Source organism: Chelonoidis abingdonii, chromosome 1 (genome assembly GCF_003597395.2).
Source record: "Chelonoidis abingdonii isolate Lonesome George chromosome 1, CheloAbing_2.0, whole genome shotgun sequence".
Classification (NCBI taxonomy): Eukaryota; Metazoa; Chordata; order Testudines; family Testudinidae; genus Chelonoidis; species Chelonoidis abingdonii.
In genome coordinates this window covers 5,878,014-5,890,493 of record NC_133769.1, presented here as the reverse complement: position 1 = coordinate 5,890,493, position 12,480 = coordinate 5,878,014, and the positions used below count along the sequence as shown (strand labels likewise).

At 48.9% G+C, this 12,480-nt stretch overlaps 1 protein-coding gene across 1 annotated transcript in view; it reads right to left on the bottom strand.

Moving 5' to 3' along the window:
- The window catches only part of PODXL (podocalyxin like), an 86,053-nt gene that overhangs the window by 20,795 nt on the left and 52,778 nt on the right, over nucleotides 1-12,480 (bottom strand). Inside the window, exons 3-4 of the mRNA XM_032764401.2 lie at nucleotides 11,566-11,822; nucleotides 9,437-9,508 (exon numbers count right to left, since the gene is read on the bottom strand). Of these exons, the coding sequence (XP_032620292.2) occupies nucleotides 9,437-9,508; nucleotides 11,566-11,822 (329 nt within the window). The remainder of the gene's footprint in view (nucleotides 1-9,436; nucleotides 9,509-11,565; nucleotides 11,823-12,480) is intronic.

The window sequence follows — 12,480 nt, the reverse complement described above, 5'->3', positions numbered from 1 at the left end:
AATACCTCCCTGCCCCTCAGAGGATTTTGCATTCTTTGGCTGGAGTTGACAGGGCCTGACGGGCTGAGCTAATCTGGTTCCCACACTGGCGGGAATCTAAAACTAACATCCCCAAATGAGGTAACAGCACTTGAATCAACAAACCGCCCTAAACAGATGGACAGGGAGAGAGAACAGAGATTTCCCCCAGCCGCCACTCTCCAGCTCAGTGAGGTAGCTCAGCTCGGCCCTGGGCACAGCTGACGTGGGAAAATCTAGGCTTCAAGGCAGGGTTTACAGCAGAGCAAGCTCGGCCTGTGCCTGCCCCAGTTAGAGGCCTGCTTTCCCATGTCAGTCGCTGTGGGGGCGAAGCCGCCAGGCTGCGACGCTGCGCAGATCTCCAGGAAGCAAAGGCCTGTCCTCCCAGCCCTAATCCTTTCCTTTCTGGTGGCAAGGGAAATAAGTTGTCAAGGGCCCTTTAAACAATAAATCAATGAGATGAGATGAATGATATGGTGTTTCTGAGAGGCCCAGCAACAGGTTTCCCTGCCTAGGACAACCAGCCCTGCTCTGGTGCCATTGTACTGAGCAAGGGGCTTCCCCTTTAAAAATTCTTCTTTCTTCGAAGTGGCTGTGAGGCAGAGTGTGAGCTGAGCCCAGCAGACTGAACCTGGTGATTAGGGGAGCGGCCTGGGACTGGATCTCAGGGGACCTGGGCTCTAGTCCAGAGACTCCAAAAGCCTTTTACCAATGTTAATTATGCTGCACGATGACTCTATGGAGGTGGAAAAAGTAGACTGTAAGTCCCACTTTACTAGCTACTGAAATGCAGCCAGCTCTGGGGTGGCGGGCAGCAGCTCTTTAACTGAACGCTGCAATGCTACTGCATAAAAACAGCGGAATACTCTATCCAGCTGGAACTATGTTCTTCCTCTCTGAATCCCTCGTGCAGTCACGAAACTTGGAATTTAATTGGGACTCCAGAGTTGAGACCCTCACCAAAACCACCACCACCTCTTAAATAGTCACAAGGAAGTGGAACCACGTCTCATCTGCAAGACAGCCCCGGCTGCAGCCCAGCACCTAGCTCCATGGTGGGGCAATGGTTTAGATCTCACTTAAAGGGAAGAGTGCTACCTACTGAATCAACAGCACTGCCTCCAGGTCTGCCACCCAAGTATTGACCCACTGTTCAGCAAGAGAGACCTACCAGGATCACATCACAGAGCTGTATTGCTGTCACCCCTGCTCATTACTAGCCTCAAAGGGGAGGTCTTGTGAGGCTTAATTAACTAGCTTCTCTCAGCTCTTTGAGATCCTTAGCTGTAAGATGCTGCTGAAGTGCAGATACCACCAGGACTGTCTTGGCTTCTCCCCAGCCTAGAAGAGCACACTCAAAGGCCCCGAATACCGTCAGGACTGCCTCAGTATCATCATGCGGGGATGCTGCAATGGCATTTGCCTCACCACCCAGTGAGCCAATGAGCTGAGTTCAAGACAGGGTCTAGAAAGGGGGCCACGCCATGGCACTGGCACAAAGCATGGGCTATGCAGGAGACAGCTTTCTCAGGGGCCAGATTGGGACTATGGAATGAATTCCCCCAAGAAGTAACCTCATCACCTTCCATTCCAGGTGCAAGGGGAACTTCTCAGCTCAGCCTCCTCTAATATAAACACAGAGCGGCCACATACATTACAAAAAAACCCCAACCCCCAAATTAAAACCCTACCAAAACAAGGCACTCCACTGCACACACAGCTCTCCCCCTGGGGCAAAGAGGAACGAGAACCCCAAATAACACATATTTGCCACGTTGCTTAATGCACGATTGGAAGGTTGCAGATCCTATGGTGAACCTACAGATAACAGACAAGAGCATCTCAGTTTAAAGTGATCTCTGCCACTACAGGACGGACACGGAGGCCAGCGCAGGAGACTGGGAACTGGGACTCTCAGGTTCTGAACTTGCCTCTGGTGCATGAATTGTGGGCAAGTTGCTTGTAGCTCTCTGTGCCTGTGTGCAGACTGCTTTGAGAGTCTCTGAACCCCACCCACATGGTGCAGATGTGTTTCCTGTGTTATAGACAACTCCAACCTGCAGGCTAGCCAAACGCTCTGCATTGTCCGCACAAGCTGGTGGAGCAGAGTTTACTAAAGGGCCGGACCACAATATTTTGGCACCTGAGTCGGGGAGCTCAAATGACGCTCCCATGTCCCCTCATTTGGGCCAAAACTTTGAAAGGTCTCAATTCTGCCTTCTTCCTGTTCTACTCCTCTCATGGTACTGCTCTGCTACCTACCCCAATAAAGGAGAACTAACAAACTTAAAATGCCTTGTTCAAAAATTTTAAGTGACACTTAACTTTCAAACGCCTGAATAGCAAATGTTACTTTTCCTGTCTGTATAGTAAACACTGGCATTTTTATCTGTTTGAATAATCAAAGTGGTGCTTTCTGGGCCTTCTTGGTTGCAAAGATTTGAACTGCTTCCTGAAGGTCCACAGTCTGGCCCAACTCATGCTCTACTGAGATGGTTGCAAGGTCGACCAGCTCTCCTGTGTCATTGTAGAGTGTAAATGTATTTTTATTAACTTCAGCTTGGAGAAGCTGCATTCTCCACTGGCAACTGTTACAGGAAGTGTTAGAAGTATGTGCAGAGCAACAAAAGCATTTGGAAAGAGGGTGGTCATCTTATTTGTGCATATTCCAGAACACCCTTTGGAGTTGATCCTGCTGAAATGTATCTTGAAAGGGCTTTCAGTTCATCACCTACATCACTCACATCAATATTGCATATGTCATCATGCGTCAACACTGTCTCTAGTGTCCTGCCATTGCTGTGTAAGTCTTCTTCAGGTATATGGAGGATTTTGGAATATCATACAAACATCCAATACACGCTGTGTTCCTTGAGCTGCATGGAACGTTCCTCAACTGACAGTATTGTACATCTAGCACCTAGTTAAGAATTCAACTTTGAATTGTTGTTTGAGTCTCTTATGGGATTATCCCATGTCTCATATCAAATGTCTTCTTCTTCGGTGACTGGTATTCTTGAATGGGTGGGAAAATAGTTCAGTGTGAAGTTCCTCTGCCAACTTCTGTGCACTCTTCAGAATGTTTTGAAATCCCTCATCTGACCGTAAGATGTATGTATAACTTTGCTTTGTCAGTGTTCCATTGCTCCAGATATATCAAGATCAACACCTTGGAGTCTCTTGCTTACAACATTTATTTCAAACAGTATGTTATGCCACAACCACTAGCCACATGAATTGAAGTTATGTATGTTTCTTGTGATTTCATTTCCCTCTGCCCACTGTTCTCCCACGAACAGTTCCTGTCATAGCTTGTCCTCCACAATGGCAACTATTGCATCATCTATCTTCCCAATTTGGTGTTTGATAGGCTCCACAATTTTAAAGAAGTTTCATTGTTTGGGACATACAGCTGATCTTGAAGTGCCACACAGTGGTAGTGTTTGGGTAGCAAGCATTCTCACAATGGCATGAGCCTTTTCAGAACATTTTGCCAGTAAAGAGACTCTGATGCAATCTTCTCTTGTGCTGATCATCTTGTTGGTTGGCTTTCACCTTAGTCTATCTCAAGCTCTTATCCACCTATGGAATGCCTTCTTGGTGATTTCTGCCTTTTCATGGCATTGCCAAGATTTCTAGCCAGATTTTTCCAGTCCTTTGTTCTTGTTAAACCCAATGTGTCCTGCGGACATTAGTGGAAGAGTTTGCAACAAAAAGTATGCAGCATTCTGGTTTCTGAGTATATAAGCCATGACATCTCCACTTTATCACCATTGGGGATTTCACACAGTAATGTGTTGGATGGAACTTTGGTTTTCATTGTCATGAAGTTTTCACTTTGCTTGTGGCCCATGCAGTACAAGCGAAGTCCCTCAGAGCGTACTTATTCTCAAGTGGATCCACAGTCCTGGATCATCTAGACTTAAGGAACTAAAATAGCAGAGCTGTTTCTTGCACTTCACCACACTCTTCTCTGATCTACACTTTCTTCAGGACATGTGCATGGTTAATCCATTTGAGATGAGATATGGATCCTGCAGTAGCTCGCCCCGGTCACCTGCACTCTGCTTAACTGAGAAGAAGGCATCTTCCTTCAACTCACATTCTTCACTGGGGCCGGAAGCTCACTGTGAACATTATGTGTCCATGTATCTCAGGAAAGCTTCCTTCCTGTTTAGACTGAAAGCTTCCTTTGCTTTCTTTCTTCTTCTGAATGCTGCCCCTGAGGGGCGTTTTCTTCTTTCACTCATGACTGCTGTTCTGTGCCAGCTAGAGTGGCTCTCCACACTCAGCTGAAGGGGACAAATAAGCAGTCTGGTAGCAGGGCCTGAGTGAGGGACGATATCAGCGTCTTAAGGGCCTAACTGGCTCCTACTACTTCAGTTCACTGCCTGTTCTCCTCAAGTGGGTTCAGGGAAGCAGCGGGAAACAGGAAGCTCCCTGAGAAGATGGTGTTAATCAGTCCAGGCTCCTGGGGGTGCCAGAGTGGTACAGACAGGGCCGGTTTTAGCAAGTGCGGGTCCCGATTCCTGGGGGGTGGGAGGGGCTTGTACTCACTGGGCGGTGCTCCCACTCTTTGGCAGCACTTTGGATTGCCGGCCGGGAGAGCATGGCTGCGGGGCTGCCGCGCTCCGGCCGGCGCTCTGGCCAGGGGAGCAGGGCCGCGGGGCTGCCGCGCTCCAGCTGGCGCTCTGGCCAGGGGAGCAGGGCCACTGAAGACCCAGGTGGAGCTGACCGTCACCGGGGTGAGTAAAAAAAATTAAAAAGGCGCCTAAGGCACGGGGCCCTCTTGGGCGTGGGGTCCAATTCTGGAGAATCGGGTGAATGGGCCTAAAGCCGGCCCTGGGTACAGAAGACGCTCCTCCTCCTCTCTCTCTCTGCAGCTCCTGCTGCTTTCTGTTATCCCGTTATTTCTGCTATTCTGTTATTATGTGATACTGTTTTCCTCTTCCACCCTTTGTCTGGCTTGCCTAGTTAAATCACAAACTCTTTTGAGCAGGGCCAGTCTCGCACTATGTGCATGTATAGCACCTACCACGCTGGAACCCCGATCTGGGTTGGGTCCTGTAATACAGATATGAATCAACCATGGAACAAAACAGTCCTCTTTGGTAGCTCTCGGGGTTTGCGGCTTTCCTTTGTGTTACGAAGTGCGTGAGATTCTTTCACTGACTGTCAAGGTTTGGCTAGAAACTTGTTTACCAGATCATCAGAAGGGGGAAGCAGATGCTGCAGGTTCTCAGTTATCTGCTTAGTTTGGGAGACATAAAAATTGTTCTGATTTTCAGGAGTTCCTAAAGGCAGCTGAGCAGGAGGCATTCCAGGAGCTGGTGAGGCAGGGACCTTTGAACGCTGGTGGGATGCATAATCAAGATCTTACTGCAGCAGCTGAAACATTTAAATTAGCACGTCGTGTTAACAACATTTCAGATAATTATGTCTCTAAGAAACTGGAGTTGCAGACATCCTGACGAGCCTGCCAGAAGGTGCGAAAGTGCAGCTCCCACAAGCACACAGGAGATGTGGACAAGGCTAACCCATGATATTCACATGCCGACTACCCTACTTGGAAAATGAGCCGGAGGGGAGGGCCAGAGAGCGGAGTTTAATCAGGCTCATTTCAGCACAAAGGGGCATTTCTTGGTTTTACTTTTAAAAAATGTAAACAAAACTCATAGTTGGTTTGGAGTGGTGCCACCACCACAAGCCCTAGCTGTGTAGAGACAGACACCACCATCAGGAGAGGACGGAGCACAAGACCTTCAGAACAAAGCACAAGTCCTTGCCGCTAACCTCCTCTAGCTGTGAGCAGCAGGCTGTTACAGGCACGCTCATACACACTAAGCTAGTGTAGTACGGTATCTGTTCTCTGCACACACACCCCTTCTGAACATCTGAGGTCGATGGGAGTTCATGTCCCATCATGGGTGGGATTTTGTGACAAAGATGTGTATACAGATAGACACCACGAGGTCTCAGCAGGGATCAAGCCCTGGGAGTGTGAGCACCCAAAGCACAAACCCTGCCACTTAGGCTAAAGGAGGAATTTACTCCTTGAGCTGTGCAAAGCAACAGGTTCTTACAGTCGCTGGGGCCTGCTGCAGGGAGAAGAGAATCCCAGGCTACAGCCAGCGTATTAGACAAACAAGATTAAAAAAAGTGACTGCCAGTTTAAGTGCAAATTTTAGGGTTTGTAAATAAAATACAGCAGAAACATTTTCATGAATGAATATGTACACAGGTTGGTTGAAAACTAGGTGTTATTTTTGGTCTGGATTCAAAGATCAGATTAAAAGATTTAATAGACATCGGGACAGGATCTAATGTGGGGAATAGATTATCTCACGTCCGCTGATAGAGTTCGTACAGCTTCCCCTGAAGCACCTGGATCTGACCAGCATCAGACAAGATACTGAAGCAGGTGGATGTTGGTTCTGATTCAGTCTGGCAAACTATGTTAAACAGCCCCTGCAGTTTGCAAACCTGTCTCATTCTACTGACTAACAACGTGGAAGTGAAACTAACTAGAAACACCAGCGAAACAGGCCAGTGTATCTTCATCTTCCAGTCCAAGTGAAATGTACCAGTGAGGAAAAGTAAAAAGGAATATAGGACAAGCCAGACTGGATCAGCCCTGAGGTCCATTCAATCCAGGATCCTGTCTCTGGCAGTGGCCAGTACGAGTTGTTACAGAGGAAGGCGCAAGAAACACCAAAGTGGGCAGTTCTGGACTATCCTACCCAAAGCAGAAGTTGCCTCCTGACCTCTGCAGTGAGAGGTCGGCTTATGGCCTATGAGTTTATCCCTTCCAGCCACGCATTTTTATTTTGACATGACAGAACAAGGAGCAATGGTCTCAAGTTGCAATGTGGGAGGTCTAGGTTGGATATTAGGAAACACTATTTCACTGGGAGGGTGGTGAAGCACTGGAATGGGTTACCTAGGGAGGTGGTGGAATCTCCTTCTTTACAGGTTTTTAAGGCCCAGCTTGACAAAGCCCTGGCTGGGATGATTCATTTGGTGTTGGTCCTGCTTTGAGCAGGGGGTTGGATTAGATGACCTCCTGAAGTCCCTTCCAACCCTTATCTTCTATGATTTTAAATCCTCTTTAATTGTGGATGCTTTATCCATATTATCCATGTTAATGCCTAATACTCTTTGGAATCCTAAGTAATTAAGTCATCAGAGGTGTTATTAGTGACACAGATAAAGTCACCGATGGGGTTTTAGTCTCATAGCATCCATTTAAGGAGCTAATTTCCCCCCAATAGAGGTTAGAAAGAGAAGAGGAGACTGATGACCAGGTGGTGGCAGCAGCGAGTCATTTCCCATCTCAGATGTTGCCTATTGGGCTGCAATTTAGGTGCAAGCTTCCACCAACCCCACAAGAGTGCTTTCAAGGGCCCCACTGGCCAGCCATCAAGCCATTGTATTGCTTGCAGAGGTCAGCCGTGGCTCAGAGGCCCTGTCTCTCAGAAATGCGCAGGGCTGCCGCTCACAGAGTCCCGGCCATTTTCAGGCTCTTGTTTACCTATGTTTTTTAAGTCTGCATGGTGGGAAAGGGGATTGACTGTGCTTTCAAAACTACTTCCGAGTCCATCCCTAACATCCATCCCCAGAGCCAGGGGGTCAAACTGGACCCAGCCGGAACATCTTCACCTCTCAAACCAAGCACTTCCCCCCCTACCACACACACAGGAGAGGGAATGATAGACAGAGATTGACAGGCTGACAAACAGAAGGAGGAAGGTCTGCTTTGCTCTAGGTCCTGGCAGCTTCAGGTGATCTGTATGAATAACGCTGTGGACTGCACAACAGACTCTTTCATCAGTGGATCTCAATGCATTTTACAGACATTCGAGAATCGCGTCTTCCTGCATTCCAGTGAAGTTAGGGTTATTCCATTTTACAGGTAACAGACACAGGAAGTTTAACTGAGCACTCTGAGGCCACGCGGGGAGAGCTGTGAAAAGGACCCAGAATTCCTGACCCCCTCTGACTCAGTATTTATACTATCATGAGCCCCACCAGCGCCATAAGCTAGAGCTTTATATTGTCCTAGAGAAACTCCGAATCTGAACTGTGCTCCAAATCTGAAGCAGCCGCTAGTGATCTGTGGTAAGTCGGCTGGTCACATAATGCTGGCTCCTCTTCATTTCCAAGGTGCTACATCATATTACAGACAGCGAGAAATAAACTAAATACTTTCCCAGATAAGCAACTGCTGTGGTAGGATGTTATGTGACAGTGAATGACAAGTGAGGGGTCCCTGAGCTGTGGTGTGGGCCACATTCAGAAAGAGTCTGAGCATTTCTGGTAGAAAAGATAAGTGCCGGGTTCTCCTTTCAACCTAAGCCAGTTTTACAGCTGGTAACTCCACTCACTTTGCTCCTGATCTTCCCCAGTGCAAGCAAGAAGAGACTGAGGACTTTTCTCTCTCCCTCTAGGGTTTTCTCAGAAATTGGCTGTTAAATCATCTCAGAACTGAAGTGGAGGCAGAGGGAGCGAGAAGGTAATCAGAATGATGTGGTTTACAGGTCCACTCTCACAACCTGCCATGGCCAGAAATGAATCTCGTCTCCTACTGGAACCCTAGTTTTCCAGAGCTGTAAGGCATGTGTGCCTACTTCTAATTGTCTGCAAGATACAGGACTGTAACATTGTGCCTGGTCTCTTGGTCTAACAGGACTTTTTTGACCTTAATAAGGAGAGTCCCAGATTGCAGGTCATTTGCTGTATGATGAGCAGTCATGCTACCTTCTGCTGTGCCGTTGCTAGGTCTCATAAAATAAGCAAGTCTGTTTGTGTTAATACTTGGATGGGAGATCCTCAAAAACCAGCCAACAAACCACCTCGCTGCTGCGCTGAATGGTGCTGGTGACTCAGCAGGGGCCACTGTTCACTCAATATTGAGCGAGCACCCCAGCATGCTACTGGAGGGCAGTGCACCCTTGGAAGTATCATCTCGTAGATGAGATATAAATCCAAGGTCCTGACCACTTCTGGGATAAATTTCTGGCCCCAATCAAGTTAATGGCAAAACTCCAATGGAGTTTAACGGAGGTAGGATTTCACCCTGGTCTTTAAAGCTCCATCTGCACTTTTCCCAACCAATTTGGGTTGGTTAATACTTGTTTTCTGACCATCTTCCTACTCTGGTAATTATAGTCTGCCTATCTTTAACTCCTGCAACAGTTTCAGCTGGATACAGTCTCTTGCCTTATTGGGTAATACTGCAGTGTACTGTTAAGCAGTTGCCATTTTCCACCCCAGAAGTGATTGCATTTCAGTAGCTGGTGAAATCATTCCTGTGCCTACAGCTTGTCAAGCGCTTTGAGATCCGTGGGTTAAAAGTTGCAGAGAAGTTGCTGTCGTAACCAAGGACAACGGAGTGTTGTATGTAAAGGAGGGTACTCACACAGTGTATAGGCTCCTTCAGGGTTAGAATGATTGCAGAGTCACTGGACAGATTCTGGTCCTCACAAAGGATCTGAAAAAAAAAAACAAAAAAACCCAACTCAAGTCATTTCTGCATGGTGGAGGGACAGCTGGTCATTGATGCAGCAGATTGATCAGACACACAGGATTGCAAACACTCCAATCAGTTCTATAGCCTGTTAGACAGGCCAGACTTGATGATCTAATGGTCTCTTCTGGCCTTAGAATCCATGAATATGAATCAAGAGGCAGACATGGCAAAGGCCTGACTGGTCTCCAGGGCTCATCTCCCAACCCTTTATATACAAGTGTCCTGAACAGTCTGGGCACTTCTAACCAGGAAACTGTTGTCTGATCCGTATTTGCTCGTGCATGTGACAAAACGGGCTTAGGATCTAGAGCGACGGGTCAGCGGGAGAGATCTGGGTCTCACCAGCATGTTCCTGCCAATAAATGTTTGGAGTCAGACACTGCATCACGTGATTTGCATGCCCGCCCATCATGAAAACAAACCTCCAAAAGATTTCCCTCTCCTGGCTTCCTGTTACCACAGCCCCCTCTCCTGCACCTCCTGCAGCTCCTGTCCTAGCCCCATCATCTGATTTCTGTTGTTGTTTATAGCATGCCCAATTACTAGAGCAAACCGAAAGACCAGATATGGCCTCTCTCCAAAGCCATAACAATCTAATTCCTCTCCAAGTCAGTCAGAGCTGGATTCACAAAAATACCTAGGTGCCTAAACCCCAGATTTAGAAACCTAAGTCCCAGTTTGGTTCCACTGCAATCCTCAAAACTCCCACTGAACCCAGGAGATGCCAAAACTCCCTCGGTGCCTGTGTTTGCCTTAAAAATTGCCTCTGTGCCCATGTTCCTGTCTCTGGGCTTGGGCACTGATGCCTCATTCTAGGCACCTGGACCCCTATCTCCCACTTAGACCGCGGACCAATTCGCAAACTGGGGAAAGGCAGGCGTTTGGCCATCTCCATCATGCGTGGGGCCAATCCGAGAGGCGTGCTCAGAGATCGCCTACCAGACTGGGCCCATCAGGTGAGTTCAGCGGAGGGGAGAGAAGAAAAAGAAGAGCTCCCACATACCAGGAGAGACAGGGGAAGCCCCACGTCAGAGTATCTGGTAGCTGAGTAGTTAGCAGCACTCACCTGGGATGTGGGAGACCCCCCCATTCTCCCATTCAGGCAAAGGGGAGACTTGAACCGGGGGGGGGGGTGTCTCCCACATCCCAGGGGAGTGCTCCAACTGCTGGGCTGAGCAATGAGTGAGGTAAGACCTTCCCCTCTGCTGCCTGGCTTCTTGCAAAAAACATAGGTAGCTAATCCCACAGCCGGGACTCACAAGTGGAGCTAGGCACCTCCCTGCAGCCCAGACTTAGCTCTCACGCAGGGGCGAGGCTTAGCACACACCCCTCTGGTTGGCACCTCCCAATGGCTAGCTGACGCGGCTCTGTGCCTAGCACGCTGGCTTTTGTGAATGGCAGTCTAAGGCGCCTGTCTGTCCCCATTTATTGTAGAGAGACCCGGGGCACCTACCTCCTGTGATTTTCTCAACACTCGCTTGGTGTCACAAAGCCTAAGGACCTTCGTGAATCCAGCCCTCATGCCCTCCATTATACTCCCCATCCCACCCCCCAAATGAGACATCTTTCCTGAACAGCTTCCCAACAGTAGTCCTCCTTCGCCCCTATCTCCAAACCTATACACTGGGAGGGTTTGTCCATTCCTGTCTTGCAGGCTCAAGAGGCTTCCCCTGCAAGAGATCACCCTCTGACGACAACAGAGATACATAAGCAATGACACATGCCATAAGGAGCCCCTGACCTATGCACACACTGGGTGCTACTTCAAATGAATAAGCTGCTTTAGGAATAAAACACAAGCCTCAGCTCCTTGAGCAGAAAGAGGATCTGTATTTGCTGTCAGCAGCAGTAGTAGGGCTTGTATCTTTTCCGTGGTCCAGCCACCAGAGGGAGACCTGATCACACATATTGAACCTGGCATGTTCCAGTGTCACAAAGCTTAACAGTCTTAGGCTGCTGAAGAGGAATGAGCCTTCTCTCCTGCTGGCTTTGGGCATTCCCACCCAGGCCCCCGTTACCTTATTTTGGGGTGGAGAATCACTGGGCTTGGATTCCCTGCCAGGAGCTGGAGTGTAGTGGCTCGGTGATGTGCGGGCTGTAATGGAGATCACAGTTCCAGAGCTTGAGGCTGGTGGCTGTGATACAACACCAGCTTGCTGTGTGGTTGCAACTGCAGCTTCGCTAGGTTTGGTAGCACTTTCCGTAGCTGCCGCAGGTTTCACTGGCTGTTTCCGGGTGGTATGTTCCTTGTCTGTATTAACACCTAAGCTGCTTCCTAGGCATCAGAACACAAACAAACAAGACATTGATGAGTTATAGTGAAGCCCCACCACCATGCGAAGAGCAGACAGGCGCTACGAGGAGCAATGAACAGGGAACTGCAAAAGGAAGGTTTCGCCTAAACGTTACATGACATTTATTGGCAGCCCTACCTGTATCCTGAAGATTTTCCCCTAGGAATTTCCTTAGTGGTGTTTATTAAAATAAAAGGGGTGGGTGGGGTGGGGGCAGGTTAAAGAGTACTGATATGTAAAAACTTGCTGTAGATAGTTATATTTCCTTGAGATGAAACCTCACCAATCCGGGGCCTGAAGGCTGCCCTGCTTTATGCCAGGCTAAAGCCACACTCTGAGGGGATTTCCCAGGGGCCACAGGTGCCGACTCCTTGGGTGCTCTGGGACTGGAGCACCCACGGGGAAAAACTGGTGGGCGCTCTGCACCCACCGGCAGCTCCCCTCCCCGCCGCCCCACCCCAGCTCACCTCCATCGCTGCAAAACAGCTGTTTCACAGTGGCAAGCACTGGAAGGGAGAGGGGAGGAGGGGGAATGCGGGGGGAAGAGGCAGGGCCAGGGCAGGGATTTGGGGAAGGAGTCCAACAGAGGCAGGGAGGGGCAGAGTTGGGGTGGGGACTTTTGGGAAGGGGCTGGGGTGG